We start from the raw sequence: 25,352 nt of genomic DNA on the forward strand, positions 1-25,352 counted from the left end.
TCTGCCCTTTTGGGGCAAACTTATTGAGAGGGCAGTGGCGTTGCAGCTACAGAGTTTCCTGGAGGACGCTTCTGTCCTTGACCCCTGCCAGGCTGGCTTTCGCCCGGGCCATGGGACGGAGACAGTGCTGGTCGCCCTGGTGGATGACCTTCAGCGGCATCTGGATCAAGGCGGCTCGGCGGTGCTGATGCTGTTAGACCTATTGGCAGCGTTCGATATGGTCGACCATCGGTTGCTGGCCTGCCGTCTTGCCGATGCGGGGATTCAGGGGCTGGCTTTGCAATGGCTTTCCTCTTTCCTCGACGGTCGGGGACAAAGGGTGGCAATTGGGGACGAACTGTCCCAGAGACACACGCTTGATTGCGGAGTGCCTCAAGGGGCGGTACTCTCCCCGATGTTATTTAACATCTATATGCGCCCCCTTGCCCAGATTGCCCGAAGGTATGGGTTGGGTTGTCATCAGTATGCTGATGACACCCAGCTCTATCTACTTATGGACGGACGGCCTGCCTGCGCCCCAGAAAATCTGGACCGGGCATTACAGGCAGTGGCTAGGTGGTTTAGGCTGAGTGGGCTGAAGCTGAATCCGGCGAAGACAGAGGTCCTTTGCTTGGGTCGTTGTGGCCCGGGAAGGGAAATCTCCCTGCCAGTTTTTGACGGGGCGCCGTTGATAGCGGCGCACAGGGTCAAAAGTCTGGGGGAACTATTGGAGCCTTCATTGACAATGGAAGCTCAGATAGCAGCCACTGCCAAGTCTGCATTTTTTCATCTTAGGCGGGCGAGGCAGTTGGCCCCTTTCCTGGAGCACGACGACCTAGCAACGGTGATTCATGCCACGGTCACCTCGAGGTTGGACTACTGTAATGCCCTCTACATGGGGCTAACCCGGTGCCGAACCCGGAAAGTGCAGTTAGTGCAGAATGCCACTGCCCGGCTGCTACTAGGGCTCCCAAGATGGGAGCACATTCGGTCGGGGCTTCGGGATCTGCACTGGCTGCCAATAACATTCCGAGTCCGGTACAAGGTGTTGGTCATTACCTTTAAAGCCCTATATGGCCTAGGACCTGCCTACCTTAGGGACCGTCTCTCCCCACACGTTCCCCAGAGAGTACTACGATCGGGCTCACAAAATCTGCTAGTAATCCCCGGGCCAAAGGAGGCCCGTCTGAAATCCACCAGGGATTGGGCCTTCTCGGTAACGGTGCCTTACTGGTGGAACCAGCTGCCGGAAGAGGTGAGGGCCCTGCGGGACATAGGGCAGTTCCGCAGGGCCTGTAAGACAGTCCTCTTCCGGCTGGCCTACAACAACTAACTGACACTGAGAATTTCTGGATGGAATTAGAATGCATTTAACAGACCGCTGGTTTTTTATGTTTTTTATGTTTTATGTTTTATGAATTTACTGTTTTAATCCTTATTATGTAAATGTTTTTAAGATAAACTTATGTAAATTTGTGTGTTGTGAGCCGCCCTGAGCCGCTTCGGTGGGAAGGGCGGGATATAAGTCGAAATATAAATAAATAAATATAAATAAATAAATAAATAAATAGAAGGGAATCTAATTCTCTGACCTCAGTCTTGCTGGACTGTAAACCCTCTGACATACAGAGCCACCCCACCTCCAACTCTTCCCTCCCTATCCTTCCGATATAACTTATATCCAAGAATCACCGTGTCCCACTGATTCTCCTCATTCCACCAAGTTTCTGAAATTCCCACAATGTCTATGTTTTCTCCCAACACTAAACATTCCAACTCCTCAATTTTACTTCGAACACTTCTAATATTTGTATATAAACATCTATAATTTCCCAAGCAAGTTAGTCCCGCAGCCTTCCTCCTGCTGCTTCGAGACTTTGGCAGACAGTCCATACTGTTTGTCACCATCTCAGTGGACAACTCTGATCCATTACCCGGTAGAAAAGTAACAGCTAACCCTTCATCTCTTTGTAGGGTTGCCAATCCCCAGGTGGGGGCAGGGGATTCCCCAGTTTGGAGAACCTCCCCCCACTTCAGGGTCATCAGAAAGCAGGGGGAGGGGAGGAAAATGTCTGCTGGGACCTCTATTATTCCCTGTGGAGATTTATTCCCATCGAAAATCATGGAGAATTGATCTGCGGGTATCTGGGGCTTGGGTGTGTGTGTGTGTGTGTGTTTTTGGGGTAGAGGCACCAAATTTTCAGTATAGCATCTAGTGCCTCTCCCCAAAATACTTTCTAAGTTTCAAAAAGATTGGACCAGGGGGTCCAATTCTGTGAGCCCCAAAAGCAGGTGCTCCTATCCTTCATTACTTCCTATGGAAGGAAGGAATTGAAAAGGTGTGCCGTCCCTTTAAATGTGATGGCCAGAACTCCCTTTGGAGTTCAATTATGCTTGACACAGCCTTGATCTTGGCTCCACCCCTAATGTCTCCTGGCTCCACCCCCAAAGTCCCCAGATATTTCTTGTATTGGACTTGGCAACCCTATCTCTTTGAGATGAGTCCTCCTGAACCAGAGACATTTCATCTCCTGTTGGCTTTCCCCCAAGATTTAGTTTAAAAACTTTTTAAAAAAGATTTAGTTTAAAAACTTTTCCCCCCCTTACACACAACTTCTTTTCCACAGTAGTTGATATACCTAGTTGGGCACCAGAGAGAAGCAAGGAGATGTTATTTTAAGACTAACACAGCTGACACCTTAAGATGCTGTATTACAAAAGTCCACTGTATTTTAACTCTAACACCATGACTCATAAAGCATTTGCATGGGCCTAAAACGCTTGCAACAGCGTTAGTTAAAATAGACTGTGCCACAGACCAATAATATGACAGTTAAAGCACAAGTATCTTGATACACTTTAAAATCCCTTTTAAAAAAAGAAAAGGAGCACCTGTTTATTTATACATCTTCTGTGGTGAAAACTTCAGTAGAAAATTCACCTCTAAGGTCACTGTTGCTAAGCAACCACCTTCAAAAGTTCTGCAACACTGATCAAGCATATTATGTTCCACTGACTGGCTTCAGAATAAATATGAGTAACATCTTACCTGTTCTTCAGTGTGAAGAGAGACAGACGGCTTCTACTTCTCCTCAAGAAGTGCCAAGTGCCCCCAATTTTTTTTTCATGGAACTGATGCTTTTTAAAAAAAATTTAAAAGGATACGACCCGGGACCACTGGCTTCCTGTTCACAAGTGCAAATGATAGCTCTGTCTTCAGAAACACCACAGAAGGCTTGATGAGATGCTGCCCAAATCGGAGTGACATGTTAAATCCTCTCTAAGCAGAACCTGCTGAAAAGAATAATCAAAGTCATGTCACTGAATAAGCCTAATTTCCACAAATGCAAGTAAGATTGTCAGTATCTTTTTAGAGAGCAAAAACATGTGTCAAGTCAGTTTTGGTCTCTGCTGACCTCCTCATCATCCTACTTTTCTGTCCTTAACCTTAACCAATGCGATGGAATAGTTAAGAGCAGTGGACTCTAATCTGAAGAACCAGGTTGGATTCCCTGCTCCTACACATGAAGCTTGCTGGGTCAGTCACAGTTCATTTAGAACTCTCTCAGCCCCACCTAACTCACAAGATGACTGTTGTGGGGAAAGGAAGGCAAGGCAACTGCAAGCCACTTTGAGACTTCTTAGGTTAGAGAAAAGTGGGGTATAAAAACAAACTCTTCTTTTCCTGCTCTGCCTCCTCCTCCTCCTTTGTCACTGGCCACCATGTTAACTAGCAATCAATGTTTCATCCAATTTAGCTGGGCATGTTTTGTATTTTTAGCTGGGTAGATTTATTTATTCCATGGAAGGGTTAAACAAAATTCTTGTGTCATCTTCAGACTATTTGTTATCCAGTACTATCCTCAAACACTTTCCTGGGCTTGCTATCTTTAAGTTGAGCAATTGCTGGAGATTTGGGGAAGACTGGGTATGGGGAAGGGAAGGAACTCATAGGGTTATAATGCCATAGAGGCCACCCTCCAAAGCAGCCATTTTCTCCAGGGGAATATTATTTAAAAAGAAGCTACAACCAAACTTGCTTGATTTCAAGAAAATCTTTCGACACTTATTTTTCATACTTTTCTTTGGTTGAAACACGGGAAATTGCTGTGAAAGGTAGCAGAGAATTGTATTGCAATTAATGAATTAATTTCAAGTTATATGAAGTTCATACAAGCTTTTCAGCAATTATCCCAAAAAGGATATTTATGAGGGGCTTGCAGCTTTTTACTGGCTGTGTTTCCCATGCCTTTAAAAGCAACCTGATGTGCAGATACTTAGCTAGTGAATTACTTTCATCCTTTTTAATATCTACAGGAGGAGTTTAATTTTGGTGTCAGACAGCTGTTAAAAGCAGGACCAGTAAAATGGAAGGAAAGAAAGAAAGAGAAAGGGAAAGAAGGAAATAGAAGAAAAGGAAAAGAAAGACATGGAAATAAAGAACATAAACATAAGAGGAGCCATGTTGGATCAGGACAGTGGACTATCCAGTCCAAAATTCCCTCATACAATGCCCAAAAAGCATCAGAATGTCCACTAGTGGGGCCAGGGCACTAGAAGCCCTCCCACTATCACAAAGAAAGAAAGAAAGAAAGAAAGAAAGAAAGAAAGAAAGAAAGAAAGAAAGAAAGAAAGAAAGAAAGAAAGAAAGAAGCCTGAGAACAGAAGCCAGTTGCAGGATCTGTGTGCATGAGGGAGATTTACCTGTAGCACTTGCAGTTGGTGGCAAGCCTCCATCAGACTCTATACAAGTGACAGCCTATTGCCCAGCACATGTGCCAAACAGTGGCAAATACATTTGCCATTTCCTCCTAGCCACTAGTGTGGGGTGAGGGATAGGATGGCCAGATCCAAATGAAAAAACTCTTGGATATTTGGGGATGGAGCTTGGGAAGGACAGGCATCAGTGGGGCATGGTGCTATAGTGTCCGCTCTCGAAAATAACAGTTTTCTCCCAGGTTAATTTATCTCTGTAATCTGGAGATATGCTGTCATTCTGGGAGATCCCTAGGTCCCATCTGGAAGCTAGTATACCTAGCGGCAAGCCAGACCATTTCCCTGCCCAAACAACCAAGCAAAGCTGCTAAGTATGGTTGGGGCTTGATGCATGGAAGAAGGCCTTCCTCATCATCAGATGACTCCAGCCAGCAAAAATTCTGCCCAGGGGTCGTTTGGTAAAAAAAATAGCTACTGAAATACCCACTCCCCGCCCCTCCCAGCTGAAAAACACACACACACCCTTCTTTGCTGCCCAGGCCTCATGGGGAAATCTCCCCAAAAGAACATACTGCAAGTCACATGAAAGCTCATACCTTGAAGAACACTTCATGGATCTAAAGTGCCAGTGGATGCCAGCTTTTCTCTCAAACACTGGGAGTGGGGGAGAAGGAAGGAGAGGCAGCCCTGCTCCTTTCTGCACAACACAGATGGGGCGGGGCTAGCTTTGCTGGGGGCAGGGCTAGCTTTGGCTTTTCTTGTGACCCTGTAGTAAGGCTTCTGTGGCCCGGTACCAGGTCACAAACCTGCAAATGGGAAACACTGCACTACACAAGAATGATACATTCACACATCGATCTCCAATTTTGACATATTTGCTTCACTGTTCCCACCCACCCCCAGAATTAAATCCAAAATGGTGACCTTATAAACTTAGTTTGTTATTCCTGTTTGTATCTATTAAAACATCTTCATTATGTTGTATGCTAATTTGCTGTTTAACTTCTGCCTTGTTTGTATGGATTGGTAAATTCCATTTCATTGTAACTGAAGAAGTGTGCATGCACACAAAAGCTCATATCTTGAATAAAACTTTGATGGTCTTAAAGGTGCCACTGTGTCATTTTACAATTTAAGCTACTATTTATTTTCCTAAACAGGGTAAAAAGAGGCTTTTTGTCTGTGTGTTTAATAGTTCTTTAATTGAGCAAACCAATTTCATTGTTCATTTGTATGTATTACATTGATCCTTATTGTACTTCCCCTTAAGTCTCAACCAGAAAGGCAAATGACAAATAATGTAAAGAAATAAATAGCCATAGCAGCTAAAGTTTTCAGATCTCCTTGCCTATTTGGCGGAGGGATTTGGAGGGCATTCTGGTGGTGGGCAGGGATGTCATGTGACACATCTGATTCAATGACATCACTTCCAGATTTTTTTTTTTTTTTTTTTTTTTAAGAAGAACTCTTTTATTGGAAAGGAGAGTCAAAACTGGTGACCATAGCTCCAAAAGATCTACATGAGTCATGATACCAAGAACTCCAAAAAGAACTGGTTGTCCATTATACTACTCATTAGAAATTGTTCCCATAACTTAGCATACCATAATTTTTTTTTTTTTTTTTATAAAAATTTTTATTGTTATGTATTCCACCACCAATCCACCTCTGTGAGAGTCCCAGGCCATAGATACATTATAATATTCCATAAATTTATAACTATTAACATTCCGTCCAAATACAACTCCGTCACTCTATTTAAACATCTTATCCATTCATTTTCTTATTAACCAACCAATCGTCTTAAATTGTTTAAACTTTTCCAAATATCTCACCATCTTCCTAAACCATCCCTCCTCCTGTTCCCTAACCTTTAATCCATTCATTCTTCGTATCTTCATCGTTAAATACTCCAAAATAATTATACTATTCATTCTATCCCTCCAGTGATTAATTGTCAATTCCTCAGCTTCTTTCCAATTCCTTGCTATCACTTGTCTTGCTGCTACTAACATCAAATTAATCCATTTACTATCCTCTTTTGATCTTAATCCCACACCATCCAAATTAATAATTGCCATTGCTTTGGATATACTTATTTTCCATCCCATAATCTTTGTCATCTCTATGCCAACCTGCATCCAGAATTTTTTCACTAAGGGACAATCCCACCACATGTGACTGAAAGTTCCAATTTCTCCACATTCCCTCCAACAATTTTTACTCCCTGATTTAGAAATATAATACATCTTAATGGGTGTATAATACCATTTCTGTATCATCTTCAATCCCTGCTCCTGCACTAACCTAGATGTTGTAACAAAGGGAGGTAATCTAAACATCCTCTCCCAATCTTCATCTAAAATTTTATCTCCAATATCTGTTTCCCAATGTTCCTTCAAAAATTCTCTCGGGGATTTCCCTGTACCTAATAAAATCTTATACAATTTTGAAACTATTTTTGACTTATCTTCTCTATACTCTTTCACCAATTTTTCAAAGGGAGTATTAATTCTTTTACCAATATTTTTAAGTTCTTCCTCCTTCAGCAATGAGGAGATTTGACTTTTTAACAACCAATTAATATTATTCAAAATATTATACTCCTCTTTCTTCACCCCATCAGTACCCCAAACCTCTTTCAATTCTTGAATCGTAATCCTCTTCAGTTTATCTCCTACTTCCTTTGACAGTGATCCCCTTAATGGAGCAAATTTATCATAGTACCACATTTTGATAATAGATGATATCTCCGGAGCGAGTTCTTTCTTCCACTTCTCCCATACCCTACTGGGCCCTATAAAGGTTGATAATTTATCACCTATCTTCTTCCTCCTTTTCGTTCTATCAAATAAACTTTCCTTTCCTCCTACTACCTCTAAATTTTCCTTTTCTATCCCGTTCAGCTCTTCTCCTAACTCTCCCTCCAACCAAATCATTAAGTGCCTTAATTGATATGCATCATAATAGTAAATTATATTGGGAATCCCCCATCCCCCATCTTTAATACCATAATATCTATACCTATTGGCTGTCCTTGGTTTCTTTGATGCAAAAACAAATCTATCTATATCTCCTTGCCATCTCTTCAGTACGTATTCTGGTATATGCCAAGGCAATACATAAAATAAATAAGTCAACCTAGGAACTAGAAACATTTTAACCATGGCATTCCTTGTACTAATTGACTCCTTCCTCTTCCTCCAGTCTCTCATTTTAACTTGAATTCCACTCCAGATTTTTTTATAATTATACTCAAATATTTTTTTAATATTCCTAGGAATATTAACCCCTAAATATTTCACCATTTTATTTGCTATGGGAATACCCAAAATTTTTGAAGCTGCTAATTGTAACCCTGGTTTTACATTAACACACATCATTGAAGATTTTGAAAAATTCACTTTTAACCCTGACACTTCCTCAAATTCCTGTAGTATCTTTTTTAAAGGTGCCACTGCGGGCTCCACATCCTTAATTGTCACCATCATGTCATCTGCATACATTGTTAAGAGATTCCCATCTATTTTCCCTTTCCCTGGAACTTCAAAGCCTATAATTCTTTTATCCTTTTTTAATTTATTCACTAACGGTTCCAATGCTAAAATAAATAACATAGGGGATAAAGGGCATCCCTGCTTCGTACCACTCAATACCTGAACATATCCCTCTACTGAACCACCAACTCCTATCAACGCCTTAGATTTAGAATATATTGCCTCAATCATATTTTGAAATTTCTCCCCAAACCTATACTTTTGAAATATAGTCTTCATGTATGTCCAATCCACAGAATCAAAGGCCTTATAAATATCCAACGCCAAAAGCGTAAGCGGCAAATCCTTATTTTTAGCTAAATAAACCATACCCATCACCTTCCTAACTGCCTCTACTAAATATTTTTGAGGCATAAACCCAAATTGCTCTTTCCCTATCAATTGTGCAATATATTTTTTGAGTCTCATTGCCATAACCTTTGCAAATATTCGATAATCCATATTGGTGATTGAAATTGGCCTATATGAATCCCTTAAAGTCTGATCTTTCCCAGGTTTCGGAATTAACACCAATCTCGACTCCAACCATGTAGGCGGTGTAGGAGATCCATCCAAAATTCCTTGAAACAATTCAGTCACATGAGGCACCAATATATCCTTAAAATGCTTATAAAATACCGCATTAAAACCATCCAGTCCGGGTGCAGATTGCATATTCATAGAATCTATAGCCATCTTAACTTCTTCTTCCGTTATATCCTTATCTAATTCTTTCCTACTATCTTCACTTAATTCTAAAAATTCCAACCCCTCACAGAATTTTTCTATATCTTCCTTTTTAATCCCTTTGTTTGCATACAATTTGTTATAGAATTCTATAAAATTCTCCAGTATCATTTTAGGTTCAGTTTCCAAAAACCCTATATCGTTCCTGATTGCCTTAATATTTTTCCTAACCTGAAATTTCTTAATTTTATTTGCTAAAATTCTTCCTCCTTTCCCTTCAAACTCATAATACTTCTGTCTGTTATACCATAATTTTAACGTAGTCCTATTAACATCCAATACATTCAACTCTTCCCTTTTCCTAATTACTTGTTCTTTATCCTCCTTCTTCTTAGATTTCCTAAATTTCTCCTCCAATACTCTAACTTCTTCTTCTACTTCTTTAATTTTCCTATCTTTACCCTTCTTCAATCTCACCAAATTCTGTATACACACACCTCTAATAGTGGCTTTCATTGCTTCCCATACTATTGTTAATGAAGTATCTGATTTCCTATTCTCTTCAAAATATCTTTCCATTGCATTTTTAATGTTACACTTACTTTCTTCATCTGCCACTAACCATGGATTAAACTTCCAATTATACGATCTATTACAATGACCTATTTGCAAAAAGGCTGAAACAGGGGCATGATCAGTAATCTTAATCATCCCGATCTCCATATCTTTTACCCAATTCCTCATTTCTTGAGAGACTAAGATTCCATCTAATCTTGAGTAAGTTCCATGCACGGCAGAGTAAAAAGAATATACATCATCATTAGGAAACATTTCCATCCATGATTCTAGCAGACCAAATTTCCCGCACATTCTTTTAAATTTCTCCGCCTTCCTTTTTTTAACATTACCTTTCCCCTGCAAGTTAATATTAAAATCCCCCCCTATTATTTTAGTATAGGGTGAAAATTTTTCAAACTTCTGCAAAAATCTATACAATACATTCAACTGATGCACATTAGGGAGATACAAAGAAGCTAAAGCCACCGGCTCTCCCTCCAAATGACCCTGTACAAAAATAAACCTTCCATCCTTATCTCTCATTACTTTATCTGCAACAAAATCTATTTTAGAATTAAATACTATTCCCACCCCTCTGCTCTTTGAGGAGCCTGGAGCAATAAATTTCTTTCCTTTCCCAAATCCAGGGAAATTCATCTCTCTTTCCCCCCCATTATATACCTCCTGCAAGAACAGCACATCTGTTTTTAACTCTTGAATATATCTCCCAACTCTTGCCCGTTTCACTGGATTTCCTAGCCCTCTAACATTAAGAGTTGTACATATAACATTAACATTTTTTATCATATTATACCTAACCATAGCTCTTCCCCATATCTCTTCTGTTCTCTACCAGCCTGGAATTCTAAACCCCAATCACCCTTAACCAACCCCACCTGATGTTGCTTATCTACCCTCCACCTACCCTCCATTACCAATTCTACCCATCCAAGAAAAATGCAATATGCCAATGCTCGTGGCATATTTCTTGTATAAAGAATTCTACCCAATATGCATTCACTCACCTTCTTACTCCATTCATAATCCACCCATTCACCCCTTAGGTCCCAATTATCCATCCATACCCCAATCACACCATCCAAACATACCAACATCATCCCAATCAGCCACCATCTACACATCTTCTTCCCAATCCTACCACTAAACACATCAGACATCCAGCTACCACTAACATCCATATTGGGGGGGGGGGAGAAAAAAGACATCTCTCCCACACTGTAAACTCAAAAAGAGCAACAGCAGCAATTAAAAAAAAAACCAAAAAAACTGTTCATGTTGAGCTATTCCGGTCCTTCTATCTTCTTTCCTTCTTCCTTAATCCATCTTCCCTCAATCATTTCTTAGTCTTAGTCCTTTCCCTGAAGTCCCAAGTCTTTTTTTCCTCCTTTTTCTTCTTCTTCTGTTTCTGAGTGTTCCCCATTTGCTCTTCCAAACTATTTTCCCCTTCTGAGTCCCAGTCAGGGGAATGCTTGTAGTCCTTAGGCAGCTGCAGTCCCACACGTTTAAATAGCTCCTCCATCTGCTTCTGATCTTCTGCAAACAGCTCTACTCCTTCATGCACCATTTTCAGAGCAAAGGGTGCCATTCTCCAGCTGTATTTCATTCCTTTATCCTGCAGCACCTTGGTAAACACTCTTAACTTTTTCTTCCTGTTGATTGTTTCCTGTGATAAATCTTCAAAAGCCAACACTTTTTTATCATTATACAGTAACTTATCTTGCCTATCCAAGGCCTTCATGCCTTTAAGCACCTGCTCCTTTAATGTATATTTTCCAAAACACATTATCACATCTCTCGGCCACCTCCACTCAGCTGTCTGCTTCCCAACTCGATGAATACGATCCAAATCTTCCCTTGAAATTCCTAAGTCTGGGAGCATTTCAGCCATCCATTTAATCACATTATCCATGTCCTCCGTTTCTGGAATATTTTTCAACCGCAAATTTGACCTTCTGGCCCGATTTTCCAAGTCCATCAGTTTATCTTTAAGGTATTTATTTTGCTTTTCCAACTGTCTGGACTGTTTTTGCAACAAGTTAATTTTCTTCTCATTTAGCTGCGCCATTTCCCATGCACTATTCACAGTCTCTGCCATGGCTTCAACGGCCTCAGCTAAATTAGTTATTTTTTCATCCACAATCTTTGATACTGCCTTAATAATGCTATTCTTGGCAGCTTCCACAGCTCTCTTAACTTCTAATTGAAAGTCTTTTGGTTTCATTACCTTATCTTCACTTTCAACTTCTGAGTCCGAGGTCGCCATTGCCGTTTCTCTCAGCACCAATTAGTTTTAACTTTAGCCTCTGGCCAACTTCCAGACTCCCACTTCACAACTATCACCGACTTATTTTAAAGTCTTCAAGGCTTTGTTATTTTTATCACCAGAAGAAGGAATACTTAATTCCCTTTAGCATTCTACCGGGAGCTCAAACAAAACACGTCTTCCTCTCAGCTGAGCATGCCACGCCCCCGACATCACTTCCAGATGACGTGATTGCGTCAGGAATGCTCCGGCATTTGGGCAAAACTTGATGTGTTTTTACCCTCAAAACAATAGTTTGCCCAAATACCAGAGCATCCTCATGTGATGTCCCCGACGTGATGACCTCACTTCTGGGTGACGTCATTGCATTGGCGATGTTGTGCAGCACTGTTTCTGTTTAGGGGAGGGGTTTCCCCCACCAGCCAGCTGGTCTGCAGAGGAGAGGAGCCCCAAAACCGGGGGATCTCCCACCTGGGACCTGGGGCCTGGCAACCCTAATAGCAGCTGCTGCTTCACTCACAGTGCATTGAATAGCAGAGTTACACTCTTCTTTCTTTTCAATGAATTCAAAATGGTGTCACTCTTAGGGTTGCAGTGTTAGCCTGGACCAATAGGGGAGGACAAGGATATCTGAAAACTCCAAGGATAACCACTGATCTCCAGACAAAAGAGATCAGTTCACCTAGAGAAAATTGCCACTTTGGAAAGCGGGTTCTATGAGCTTATAGCCCACTGAAGTCCCTCCCCTCCCCAAACACCACCATCCTCAGGCTTCATCCCCTAGATCTCCAGGCATTTCCCAACCTAGAGATGGCAACCCTAACTGGAAGGAGAAGTGCAAGTCTTTTCTCAGAGTTCTTAAAGGAAGGACAGGAAATAGAATACACTGATGGTTTTTGTTTTAAAAAGACTACAGAAACCCTTGTATTGCTATAGAGCCAGGCTCCTCTCCTTTTCACACTGCCAGGAAAGAGGAATCAGATTAGCGATCATTTTAAAATGGGAATGTCAAAAGGCCTGAATGGCCAGAAAGAAACCACTTCCTGACACTGAAGAACACCTCACTTCTGACACTTCTGAGCTAACACCTCAGAAATAGAATTAGGAGTGGAAAGAGCATCAGATATAAAGAGCAGAACTGAAGATGACACTTCCTGCCACACACAAAAATAATAAACACTTGATGGCCTTGGAATAAAGGCCGGTTACTGGGCTTCTATAGGCAAAGCTTCCAAAGGCATCAAAAGTAGTGACCTACTGCTTTTTAGTCTAACTATCCAAATGGATTACTAGGGGTTACCATACCTGTAGGCCCCCAGCCTGCATAATGGTGACTCTGAGATTCAGGTAGGGGGGGGGGCATATAATCAGCCCCTGCTTCACAGAGTGCAATAATAGTATGCTGCAATTTTTTTGAGTTTTTTACAAGGCAACAAATACTGAGAGGAGCAAGAGGGAAGATTAATATTCTGTTTAAGGGTTTCACAATTCATACAGCATATAGCTGTTCAATGCACCGGTGTCTCTCAAGAGAGAAACACAAAGTTTGGCTGAAGTTAAAACCTCAGTATATCGCTCTATGGCCAAGAATTATAGTCCATTAAAAAAAAAAACTCTGTGTGACACAATTACTGAATGTTAATTAGTTATGCAGAGCTAAAAAGCTCTTGCTTTATAGAACCAGCATACAGAGAATGGCACAAATGCACTGAAAACACTACCCTTTTGTGCAAGAGCAGAAAAGGGGGCGATTTATATAATAAAGGTAAAAAGGGTAGTGTTTTCAGTGCATCTGTGCCATCCTCTGTATGCTGATAATTGTCACACAGAGGGTTTTTTTTTTTTTTAACGAACTATACTATTTGGCCATACATTGATCATTCACCAATAACTCCTCACAATTCAATTCAAAACAGGATTCAGGCCCTGTCATGTTCTTGACTAGGAATGAATATTCTTGACTAGGAACCTGATCACGAACCTAATTTTGTTATGAACATCGCTGGTTCATGGTTCACCAACTGGAGGTTCATGTCCATCCATGACTCTCCATGTGGTCTCTGAGAGGTCCATGAGGTTTGTGTTGAGAAGGGGGAAGGAGTGAGAGGGATCACTGAAATAGCTTGCATCCATTTCACCCTGTTAGGCTATCTCCCAAATTAGATGGACAACATATGGATTCAAAAGCATAATAACCTATCACCTATACCAGGGGTGGCCAATGGTAGCTCTCCAGATGTTTTTTGCCTACAACTCCCATCAGCCCCAGCCATTGGCCATGCTGGCTGGGGCTGATGGGAGTTGTAGGCAAAAAGCATCTGGAGAGCTACCGTTGGCCACCCCTGACCAACACAACCTGTGTAGGAGGAGGCAGAAATAGATGCAAGGCTGTTAGGCTGAAATAGATGCAAGCCATTTCAGTGATCCCTTTCACTCCTCCCACTTCCAACCATTCCCTTTGAGCAGCTTTTTCAAGATCTCCCCACCCCTTCCATTCTGCTGGCTTTGGGAAGCTACCAGCAGCAGAAAGGAAGGTAGGAAGATCTCCTCAAATCTCATGAACCAAACTGGTTCAGTAAATGGGGAGGTTCAGGGAGATTCATGGATCGTGTGACCTTGTGGAGCTTGAACTGGGATAAATCTCAATTTCCCAGTTCATGCCCATCCCTGTTCCTGACAACCACATTGGGAGAATGGCAGAGGACATGAGCACCTTCCTCATCACAACCCCCAGCACTTTCCTCCAGAGAGCCATTGAATGTACCAAGAGACAATAATGTGGAAGTAAGTAGTAACTATCAGTAGTATCATACAAAAGCCTCTGTATGAGGCTTTCCTCCTTACAATGGCAGTTTCTCCTATACTAGGAGACTCTGGAATATGAAATTTCCAGAATAGCTCATATACATATTTGAGGATACCCAAGGCTTTTTTTCTGGAAAAAAGAGGCACCAGGACTCTCAAGAGGGAAATGAAGAAACACAGGGGTGCCCTCATGAACTTTTAAACATTTTTTTGAGAATTTTGTTTCCATTAAGAGATTCCAGAACTTCGTTCCACCAAGTTCCACCAGGGAAAAAAGGCTCTTGGGGATACCTACAGCCTAGAGAGAAAGTGTGCTGCCCCTTTAGATGTGTGGCAACAGGCAATTGAATCTTTTCATTGTATGAAGTGAATAACATCATTTGGTGAATAACATCTCATGAATTATTTATTAAAAGGATATGAAAGCGGGTTTTTTCCCTCTCCTGGTTGTTGGCAAGTTTATCCAACGTATGCTGCTAGCCCCAGAATTATAACTGATCTCCAGACTACAGAGAACAGTTTCTCTGGAGAAAATGGCTGCTTTGAAGGGAAAATTCTGTTGCCTTATATCCCAATGAAACCCCTCTCATCCCCAAACCCCACCATCCCCAGGCTCCACTTCTAAATCTCCAGGAATTTTCCAGCTCAGAGCTGATAACTCTCAACATGCACCAGGACATGCTGAGTAGTTTTTTTTAAAAGTTCCTTGACATCTGGCAACATTGCTGTAATTAGCCTAATTTTTAAAGCCATTGAACCTGCTTATTATGAGGAAGCTGGCAGTAGTACTCAACAGGTGGCCATTTGACTACGATGCCAGCCCTACACAAGCAGTTGTGTTGTCTGAAACAATAATTATATTCTTAATCCCTTTTATGGCGCTATTATGATGTTGAATAAGAACAAAAGGCTTTTAAAGCAAGAAACATCGGATGATCTTGGCAAACATGTCAATATTTGAACACAACAGATGTCTCCAGTCTGCAGAGGTCTACAAATTTACCTTAGTCGGACTTCTGATTTTATTTCGTTATTTGCAAATATTACATTTATTGGTATGCACAAATCTCTTCAAGAACCCCTTAATCCATTTTAAGGATAAAGCTCAGGAGCCTGGTGTCCTAACGAAGCTTTAATGCAGTGCTGAATCTTCAACACATGAAAAAGCAATATGCCCAGTTTTCACAAGTGTACCCTCCAACAGGTCTTAAAGTTTCTTTTATTCACAAATAGAAACATGCTACATTGCTTTTCCTCTGCAAAGAGACAAGCTAAGTAGGTTGTTTTATGTCGTGGCATAACTTTATAAAACACAAGCATATGTTTCATGCTACCCTGGCTGGAATACTTTTGTAAGCTTGCTTACACTTAACGTAAGTATTTTCAGAGTGCTGCCTTTCTAGAGAACAGAAACATGCTCCAGCCTTACTTCACAACTCTAGACATTCACATCCCTTTGTAAAACCATCACTTGTGCCATCTTGCACAGCCAATACAATATAGCCAATGAGAAACTATGAACTAGTTTGTGTGTTTATTTAAATATTTGTAACCTGCTTTTCTTGCTGTACAATTATTATTTATTTTATTTAAAACAATTTTTAGGCCACCTTTCTTACCAGTGCAGGATCCTAAGGTGGCAAACAATGAAACCATTAAAACAACATTAAAAGCATATGCATGTCTCTGTGTAAAGTGCCATCAAGTCACAACTGACTTATGGTGACCCCAGCAAGGGGTTTTCAAGGCAAGTGAGAAGCAGAGGTGGTTTGCCAGTGCTGTCCTCTGCAGAGGTTTCCTTGTTGACTTCTCTTCCAAGTACCCACCCTGGTTAGCTTCTGAGATATGATGCGATCAAGCCACCTTCCCTCCTAAAAACACATATGAATGTATAATAATAATAATAACAATAATAATAATAATAATAATAATAATAATAATAATAATAATAATAATAATAATAATAATAATAATAACTTTTTATTTGTATCCCGCCCTCCCCGCTGGGGCAGGCTCAGGGCGGCTCACAACATAAAATACATTATACATCAATGTACTTATAAAATCACAGTTAAAACAATTTACAAATTATTAAAATTAACAATAACAATATCAACATGGTACTAAGCATTAGATCTTCAGCAGAATTCAGTAATTAAAAGCATTTTCAATGGCACTTCCCGGTTTATCATTGGTTGAAGGCTATTTTGAAGAGGTGGGTCTTACAGGCCCTACGGAATTGATCTAAGCATCGTAGGGCCCGCACCTCCTCCGGGAGTTGATTCCACAGCAGTGGAGCAGCAATAGAGAAGGCCCGGTCTCGGGTGGCCTTCAATCTGGCCTCCCTTGGCCCAGGGATATTCAGCTGGTTTTATCCAGCTGACCTCAGCGCTCTCTGGGGCTCATATGGGGAGAGACGGTCCCTCAGGTAGGCAGGTCCTCGGCCATATAAGGCTTTAAAGGTGATAACCAGCACCTTGTAACGAACTCGGTATACCACTGGCAGCCAGTGCAGTCCGCGTAGCCCCGGCTGTATGTGCTCCCACCTTGGGAGCCCCAACAGTAGCCTAGCCACCGCGTTCTGCACCAGCTGCAGCCGCCGAGTTCGGCACAAGGGCAGCCCCATGTAGAGGGCATTGCAGTAATCTAATCTCGAGGTGACCGTAGCATGGATCACTGTTGCTAGGTCACGGCGTTCCAGGAAGGGGGCCAACTGCTTCGCCCGTCGAAGATGAAAGAACATGGACTTGGCAGCGGCCGCTATCTGTGCCTCCATTGATAGTGAAGGCTCCAGAAGAACCCCCAAGCTCTTGACCTTATGGGCTGCTTTCAGCAGCACACCGTCAAAAGTCGGCAAGGGGATTTCCCTTCCCAGGGCATCGCGACCCAAGCAAAGGACCTCTGTCTTCGTTGGATTCAACTTCAGCCCGCTCAGTCTGAGCCAACCTGCCACGGCTTGCAATGCTAGGTCCAGGCTTTCTGGGATGGAGTCAGGTCGGCCGTCCATTAGTAGATAGAGCTGGGTGTCATCTGCGTATTGAACCTCCGGGGAATCTGGGCAAGGGGGCGCATGTAGATGTTAAACAACATCAGGGAGAGAACTGCCCCTTGTGGCACTCCGCATACTAGTGGGTGCCTCCGGGACAGCTCCCCTCCAATTGCCACTCTTTGTCCCCGTCCATCAAGGAAGGAGGAGAGCCACTGTAAGGCCAACCCCCTTATCCCTACGTCGGCGAGCCAGCGGGCCAGTAGCCGATGATCGACCGTGTCGAACGCGGCTGACAGGTCCAACAACATCAGCACCGCCACACCGCCTCGATCCAGATGCCGCTGGAGGTCATCCACTAAGGCGACCAGCACTGTCTCCGTCCCATGACCCGGACGAAAGCCGGACTGGTAAGGGTCTAAGGCGGAAGTGTCATCCAAAAAACTCTGCAGCTGTAACGCCACTGCCCTCTCTATGACCTTACCTAAAAATGGTAGGTTCGAGACCGGTCGGTAATTCGCCAATTCGGCCGGATCTGCTGTACTCTTTTTTAGGAGAGGACGGACCATAGCCTCTTTCAGAGATGTTGGAAATTGCCCTTCCAAGAGGGATCTATTTATGATATCCCGTACAGGATATCTAAGCTCCCTCTGGCAAGATTTAATTAGCCAGGAGGGGCATGGGTCAAGATCGCAAGTTGTAGGGCGTACAGTTGAGAGAATTTCGTCGACTTCCCCAAGACTGAGCGTGTCGAAGTGATCCAAGATAACATCAGAAGACAGGCACGGAGCCCCGGGTTCTTGTACTGCATCCAATGTGGCAGGAAGGTCCTAGCGGAGCAACAAGATTTTATCTGCAAAAAATTTCGCAAAAGCCTCACAGCCTATTTCCAATTCTCTCATATTTGGTCTGCCTTGAGGCAGAGTGGTCAAATTCTCAATTATCTTAAATAATTGTGCCGGGCGTGAATTTGCAGATGCAATCCTAGTCGCAAAGTAATCCTTCTTTGCGGCTTTGACTGCCATCTCATAAGACTTCATAAACATTCTATAGGATGTTCTTGTCGCTTCGTCACGAGTATGCCGCCACCGCCTCTCTAGTCGTCTGAGTCCCTGTTTCAGCTGGCATAGCTCCAAGGTGTACCAAGGAGCCAGCCTACTTCGGGGGCGCAGAGGACGCCGGGGTGCAATCTCGTTGATGGCTCTGGATAGCCTGTAATGCCAGGTCTCTACCAGGCCATCAAGGGAATTGCTAGGGGGCCAGGGATCCTGCAGAGCCCTTTGGAACCGCTCTGGGTCCAACAGACTCCACAGGCGAGCCAAAATAGGCTCGCCGCCCGTACAGGGTTGGGGTGGCGCACCCACACGAGCCTTGAGGGCTAGGTGGTCCGACCATGGCACCGCTTCTGCTGCGATACCGTCCACCAGAATCCCGGACGCAAAGATCAAGTCTAACATGTGCCCGGCCTGATGCGTGGGGGTGGTGACAAATTGGGAGAGTCCCAGTGTCGCCATGGAAGACACTAGGTCCAGCGCCTGATTGGAGGCCATGTCGTCCGCATGGACATTGAAGTCACCCAAGACCATAAGTCTTGGGAACTCCAACGCCCAGCCTGCCACCGCCTCCATCAGGGCTGGTAAGGCGCTGGCTGGTGCGTTAGTCGGACGGTACACCAGCCAGATCGCCAACCCCTCCCCCACTCCCCACGCCAGACCGGCACATTCCAAGCCCTCGATCGTTGGGGCCGGGAGAGCCCTGAAGGAGTAACCCTCCCGTATGAATAGCGCCACCCCTCCCCCCCTGCCAGTTGTCCGTGATTGGTGAAAGACCGAGTAACCTGGGGGCGCCATCTGGGAGAGAGCCACCGTCTCTCCATCCTGCACCCAGGTCTCGGTCACGCAAGCCAGATCCATGTCCTGCTTAAGCAGGTAATCCCTGAGGATTGAGGTCTTATTATTTATGGACCTGGCATTACATAACACCAATGACGGAGGCTGGCTTTCCCTCTTAGCCCCACTACCTGCCACCCTCGTAAACACATGTAAACACATGAACAGGAGGAAGGGACAAAGCAAATGAGGGAGGGAACACCAGACAAAAGAAGTCTTCAACTGGAGGAAGATAGTGATTGAAGGAAACAGATGCCACTGAAGCTGTCCATAGTAGTCAGGCTGGTTTATATGGCTGCAGGTGGTCCTTAAGATATATAAAAATAGACTCAAAGCAGTTTACAAAGAGATACCGGATAGGGGTTTGCCACAGATTCCAGAGCCATGTTTACTTTGAAAGGGGGCATCTACTTGGTAGACCTGGAAATCTTTGTTCTGTACTCTCTTGGATTGGAAGTAGAGCTTTCCCTGCACTGTCACTCAGCTACCAATTGAAATGAAATTAAAAACAAACAAACAAATAATAAACATACTTCCCTGTGACCTCCAGCACAATGACAGGCCTTGAAAAAGAAAACCCTTCTCAGCTGGGGCAGGGGGGCTCTTCAGGAGTCAGAGGTAGAGAATCCCTCCCTCTTGCCCTGCATGATACCTCTAAACACAGAAGTGCCTCATCATGAGGAACACCAGTTCTCCTGCTTCAGTTTTCAGTGCTTCCAGTGACTACCCACAAGTGATTGGGGAAAATTTTACAGTTCTAACATAGAATTTTGCCCAATGTCTATACCAGGGGTGGCCAAAGGTAGCTCTCCAGATGTTTTTGCCTACAACTCCCATCAGCCCTAGCCAGCATGGCCAATGGCTGGGGCTGATGGGAGTTGTAGGCAAAAAACATCTGGAGAACTACCGTTGGCCACCCCTGGTCTATACCATTGCCGCATCACATGGCAGCATGACATCACTTCTAGGATGTGCCCCAAATGACACTGCACTGGCCATGCAGCACCATTCCACCCCTGCATACTCACACTCATCCCTCAGCGGCTGGCAACCCTACACTTCAGGGGTGGCCAACAGTAGCTCTCCAGATGTTTTTTGCCTTCAATTCCCATCAGCCCCAGCCAGCATGGCCAATGGCTGGGGCTGATGGGAGTTCTAAGCTAAAAACATCTGGAGAGCTACCGTTGCCACCCCTGCTACATATCATCATCATTACCAAGCTTGGTGTCATACCTGGCTTACTAGTTTTCAGCCATTTTGAGTTCCTAGTTTCATGCGACTCTTTACTCTTCTCCTTTCTTCTTTCTATTGTGGGAGGAAGATGTGATTATCAAAAGTTACTTCTGACGCTGCCTTTTCTTCCCCCATCTATCTCCTGGCTGGCTTTGTTAAAATAGTTCCTTTTCCAGCTTGGAAGGATGGCATTGGGCTTCATGTGTTTCCTTTCTTACTGAGGAGTCCAGGGGTAGTCACCATGCAAGTTAGAGCAACTTAGGTAAGGAGCGTTTCTGAGGTAGATCATGAGAAGAAGAAGATATTGGATTTATATCCCGCCCTCCACTCCGAAGAGTCTCAGAGCGGCTCACAATCTCCTTTACCTTCCTCCCCCACAACAGACACCCTGTGAGGTGGGTGGGGCTGGAGAGGGCTCTCACAGCAAGCTGCCCTTTCAAGGACAACCTCTGCCAGAGCTATGGCTGACCCAAGGCCATTCCAGCAGGTGCAAGTGGAGGAGTGGGGAATCAAACCCGGTTCTCCCAGATAAGAGTCCGCACACTTAACCACTACACCAAACTGGCTCTCTACACCAAACTGAGGACGCACCATAGCTTCAGTGGATCTAGTATAACATAAAAATGTCAACTACTCCCTATTACCTGACTCTGAGTTTAACATGCTTTTTATATGTAAGCAGAAGGGAAGTCTTTAAAAAAATACTGCAAGACAATGTTTTAAAATGTCTGAGATTTGTCATTTCTTACTAGTAAATGTCAGCCTGCTTGCTAATTACTGAGTTCAGTCAACTCCTACTGATTTTTTAAAAAATGTAAAAAAACCATCCAAAGTTTTAATTGGGGAGAAAACCCCAAAAAGATGTTCGAAGCACATTAATTTAATTGCTTTTATTATGTTTTTAAAGGCCAGCTTTAAAATGGCAAATTGAACATTCTGGGTTTGGGGGGGAAACATATGAGGAAATTCATTTTATTTGCATGACATACACTGAAGTTACAGAAATATGGAGTGTCTTCAGAGAAATGTTGTTTATTGATTAAATTCATTTTTCCTTTTGACATTTTCTAAGATGCACTGGTTTGGCCTTTGATATCCAAAATGGTTCCCTAAAAATGTATTCTTGGCATTTTTTTACATCTCCTAACAGGGTTTGATTATGTCAAAAAGTGACATTTTCACTCACAGTACCAATGTGCTCTCCAGCATTTTAGTGTAATAACGTGTAATGAAGGCAAGGCACAGCAAGACAAGTTCTTACTCTTTCTCGTGATGTTTTGCTGTCTGTCTGTCTCACCACCTCTGCTGCTTCTGATATATAATAAAAAGCAAAATCTATGCAATTCAACATGCAGCTGTTTAAACTGTCCTCTCATTATTGGTGATACCAGCAGGTGGCCATGGTCTAATCAATGAGCATGGCTGTATAATGTGGCTTCTATCAAGGCTGTTAATGGGGTAAGGGAACTTTTTTAGTTCACTAATTCTTTACATTAGCAGTGTTCAGGAAATTGAAGCAGGGATGCTCAAACACCTCTTTTCAGATGGAAATCTGTGACCCAGAACCATGAAAAAATGTTTTATTCTTTTTCAGACATTTGAAACTGGATCCAAAAAGACCCATGTATGCTAATTTTCACACTGCTTTTCTTGTCCTCATTCATTAGCTATGTTATTATTATTATTTTTAAAAAAAATCCATTTAAAAAGGTGTTCCAAGAGGGGGTTGTGGGGGCAGGGGGGAAATTGCATGGCTTGTCTCTTTAATCTAATCTTGCCCATTTTACTTGGTGGGCTGAATATTCCTTGTGCCTTGATTGCATACACTTTTCCAAGGCATTCTCCCTCTACTTCCCCCCTTCTGTTGGCCCAATTCACCCAATTGGGGGAGGGGGGCAGCTCCTTATAAAAGAGGTGGTTTCTTCACCAGTCTCAGTCCTGCTGGACAGTGTGGAGGAAGCTGTCTGGTGGACCCCCAATGCTAAATATGTTCATTAGTCAGTTCTAAGCATGTACCAGCTAGATGAACGGCACTGACTCATGAATACCGCCAACTATGCAGTAACAAAAGCGGCACCGTCTCTAAACTAGTCATAGAATAGTACACAACTTGCCTATGGTGATCCTGGGGCATGTGTAATTCAAGCAAGCTGATAAATTGTGAACATGCATAAGCAGCGGCTATCCAGCCAGCCAACTGGCTGAATACTGCAGTCAGCACAAAAATACTCAAAAATGCTATTTATTTTGGAAGAAGAAGAGGAGGAGGAGATTGGATTTATACCCAGGCCTCATTTTCGGCAAGAACTCACAGGAGCGGAGCTTGGGAACCTCTAAATTTCATTGTGCTTTTTCTTTCTTACCCCTCCGCCCCAAAAAACCTTGCTTCTGGGCTCCATTGTTCAAACCTGCTGTGAGAATTTTGCTGAACTCTAAGCTTTGACAAACTTTCTAATATTTTCCCCACCAAAAATGGGAAAATAACCAATACATATAAAGCAGACAGATGGAAATCTTCCTCATGACACTGTGGCCACATAGGAAAAAAGTAATTTTCAAAGTATGATGGGAGTTAGGTTTTATTAAGGTAGATGCTGAACTCATATAATTTAGTACACCTTCTGGTGATGTCAGGGTATGTGGCGTATGCAAATGAGTTATGCAAATAGGCTGCACTAATGAGCTCCGGCTCTTCTTTTTCTACAAAATAACTGCTGTTTATACCCCACCCTTCACTACTCAAAGGAGCCTCAGAGTGGCTTACAATTTCCTTTCCCTCCCCCCCACCGCCACGCACAACAGATATTCTATGAGGTACGTGAGGCTGAGAGAGCTCTCCCAGAACTGCCCATGAGCAGAACAGCTCTGAGAGAACTTGTGGTTAACCCAAGGTTACATCAGCAGGTGGATGTAGAGAAGTGGGGACTCAAACCCGGTTCTTCCAGATAAGAGTCTGTACACTTAGAGGTCCATCAGTGACTATTAGCCACAGCGTATTGATGAAACTCTCTGTCTGGGGTAGTGATGCTCTGTATTCTTGGTGCATAGAGGGGAGGGAAACAGTGGAATGGCTTCTAGTGTCCTGGCCCCACTGATGGACCTCCTGATGGCACCTGATTTTTTTGGCCACTGTGTGTGTGTGTGTTGGACTGGATGGGCCACTGGCCTGATCCAACATGGCTTCTCTTATGTTCTTAACCACTACACCAAACTGGCTCTCCTGAGCCATTCATATCGGTTGCTCAACTCAACATAGTGTAACAAGGTAAGTTAGAATGCTCATCACATTATTTACAATGTTTGGAGCACTCCTGTAGGCATCTCAAAAAAATTATCACAGAGCTGGGAAAGATACAAGAAAGGGCAAAGATAAGCTATTTGGAACTATTCAGTAGGAGAGGGAGATGACAATGGCAAGACACAATATGTAAAATCATTAGTGGTTTCTTAGTATGTAATATTCTACTATATCAGCAAATTCATTTTAGTACATGTCATTGTGGTTAAGGAGATCCCAGAATAATAAGAAAAGGGCTGTGTAAATGAACATTGTGCTTTTTTCTTAGAGTCGATGATAAAATGGGCTGAAAACTTAAGGCATAATACAGAAATGGAATAATGGGAAAATATGTGGAGGGAGGGCCTCAAATTTATATTAAGTTCCAGCCTTAAAGATAATTTTTTAATAAAATGATGTAGTGATGGTATATGTCACCAGAGAAATTAGCTAGAATGTATAAAAATGAACTGTTTTATGTCAGCTGAGGTTTAGGTTTTTGACTTGGCCATCATCTGAATTTGTCAATTTGGACACTGATTGTGTTTTTAGCTAGTTGTTTTAAAATTATGTAGCTTTTTTATTGTTGTGACTCACCCTGAGCCCGTTTTCAGGAAGGGCAGGATAGAAATGCAAATAAATAAAATTATCATTTATGGTGGACATGTAAGAAAGCTTAAAAAATGGAACACAAATATGCTATTTAATTCAGAAGATTTTAAAGACTTAATGTGCAGTTCTGGGTTATGGGGCCTTGAGCTCGGGGGGGGGGGGGTCCACGAATCGTCCTCCTGCAGTCCTTCTGAATCAGGCAGTTGAAGGGGTGCCACAGATGCGGCACCCCTATAAGGAGACCCTGGAAGGGTTTCCTTTCAGCATGAGACTTTTACAGGAAGCCAGGGCATAGCAGCGGCTGTTCCTGTCCTTCTTGCATGCCCCAAAGCTTTTCCGCCATGATAGCTATTACAGCAGAAAAAGGTGAACCCCTGAACGCTTTCTTTCTTTTCAATAAGCTTCTGATGTATTGCTTCTCTACCCCAAGCACAGCAATTCTACTTGACAAGTAAGTGTGCTTTCAGTACCACTGGCTAATGGGTCGTTTTACATAACAACAAGCGGGTCAGCTCAAAGGAAGGAAAAGAGGTCGATTACACCCCTACTTTTCCAGTGAATGAAGCTTTGAAAAGTTAAAGAGCAACTTTAAGCATTGGCAACACTTTGAATTAGATGGAATACAGATACTCAAATCGACCCGGATTATAATTGGACATGTGTTAAAGAGACAATTATTTGGCTGCAATACGGTCTGAACAAAATGAGATATATAGAGAGAGCTGTCTCCATCGTCTGACTGCAACTGAAATGATAATATTCAAAATTACAGCTGGAGGAGAATTGGAAG

The 25,352-nt window shown here is 42.9% G+C and overlaps 1 protein-coding gene across 2 annotated transcripts in view; it reads right to left on the reverse strand.

Annotated features, from left to right (window-relative positions):
• Positions 1-25,352, reverse strand: part of FHIT (fragile histidine triad diadenosine triphosphatase) — a 1,817,261-nt gene that overhangs the window by 1,105,838 nt on the left and 686,071 nt on the right. The window contains exon 3 of one of the 2 annotated variants that reach the window (XM_060238269.1): positions 3,145-3,270. In XM_060238269.1, coding sequence (XP_060094252.1) covers positions 3,145-3,247 — 103 coding nt within the window. In that variant the 5' untranslated portion in view covers positions 3,248-3,270. Of the gene's footprint in view, positions 1-3,144; positions 3,274-25,352 lie in introns of both variants that reach the window. The other variant, XM_060238268.1, reaches the window with a different exon arrangement.

Source organism: Heteronotia binoei, chromosome 5 (genome assembly GCF_032191835.1).
Source record: "Heteronotia binoei isolate CCM8104 ecotype False Entrance Well chromosome 5, APGP_CSIRO_Hbin_v1, whole genome shotgun sequence".
Taxonomy (NCBI): Eukaryota; Metazoa; Chordata; class Lepidosauria; order Squamata; family Gekkonidae; genus Heteronotia; species Heteronotia binoei.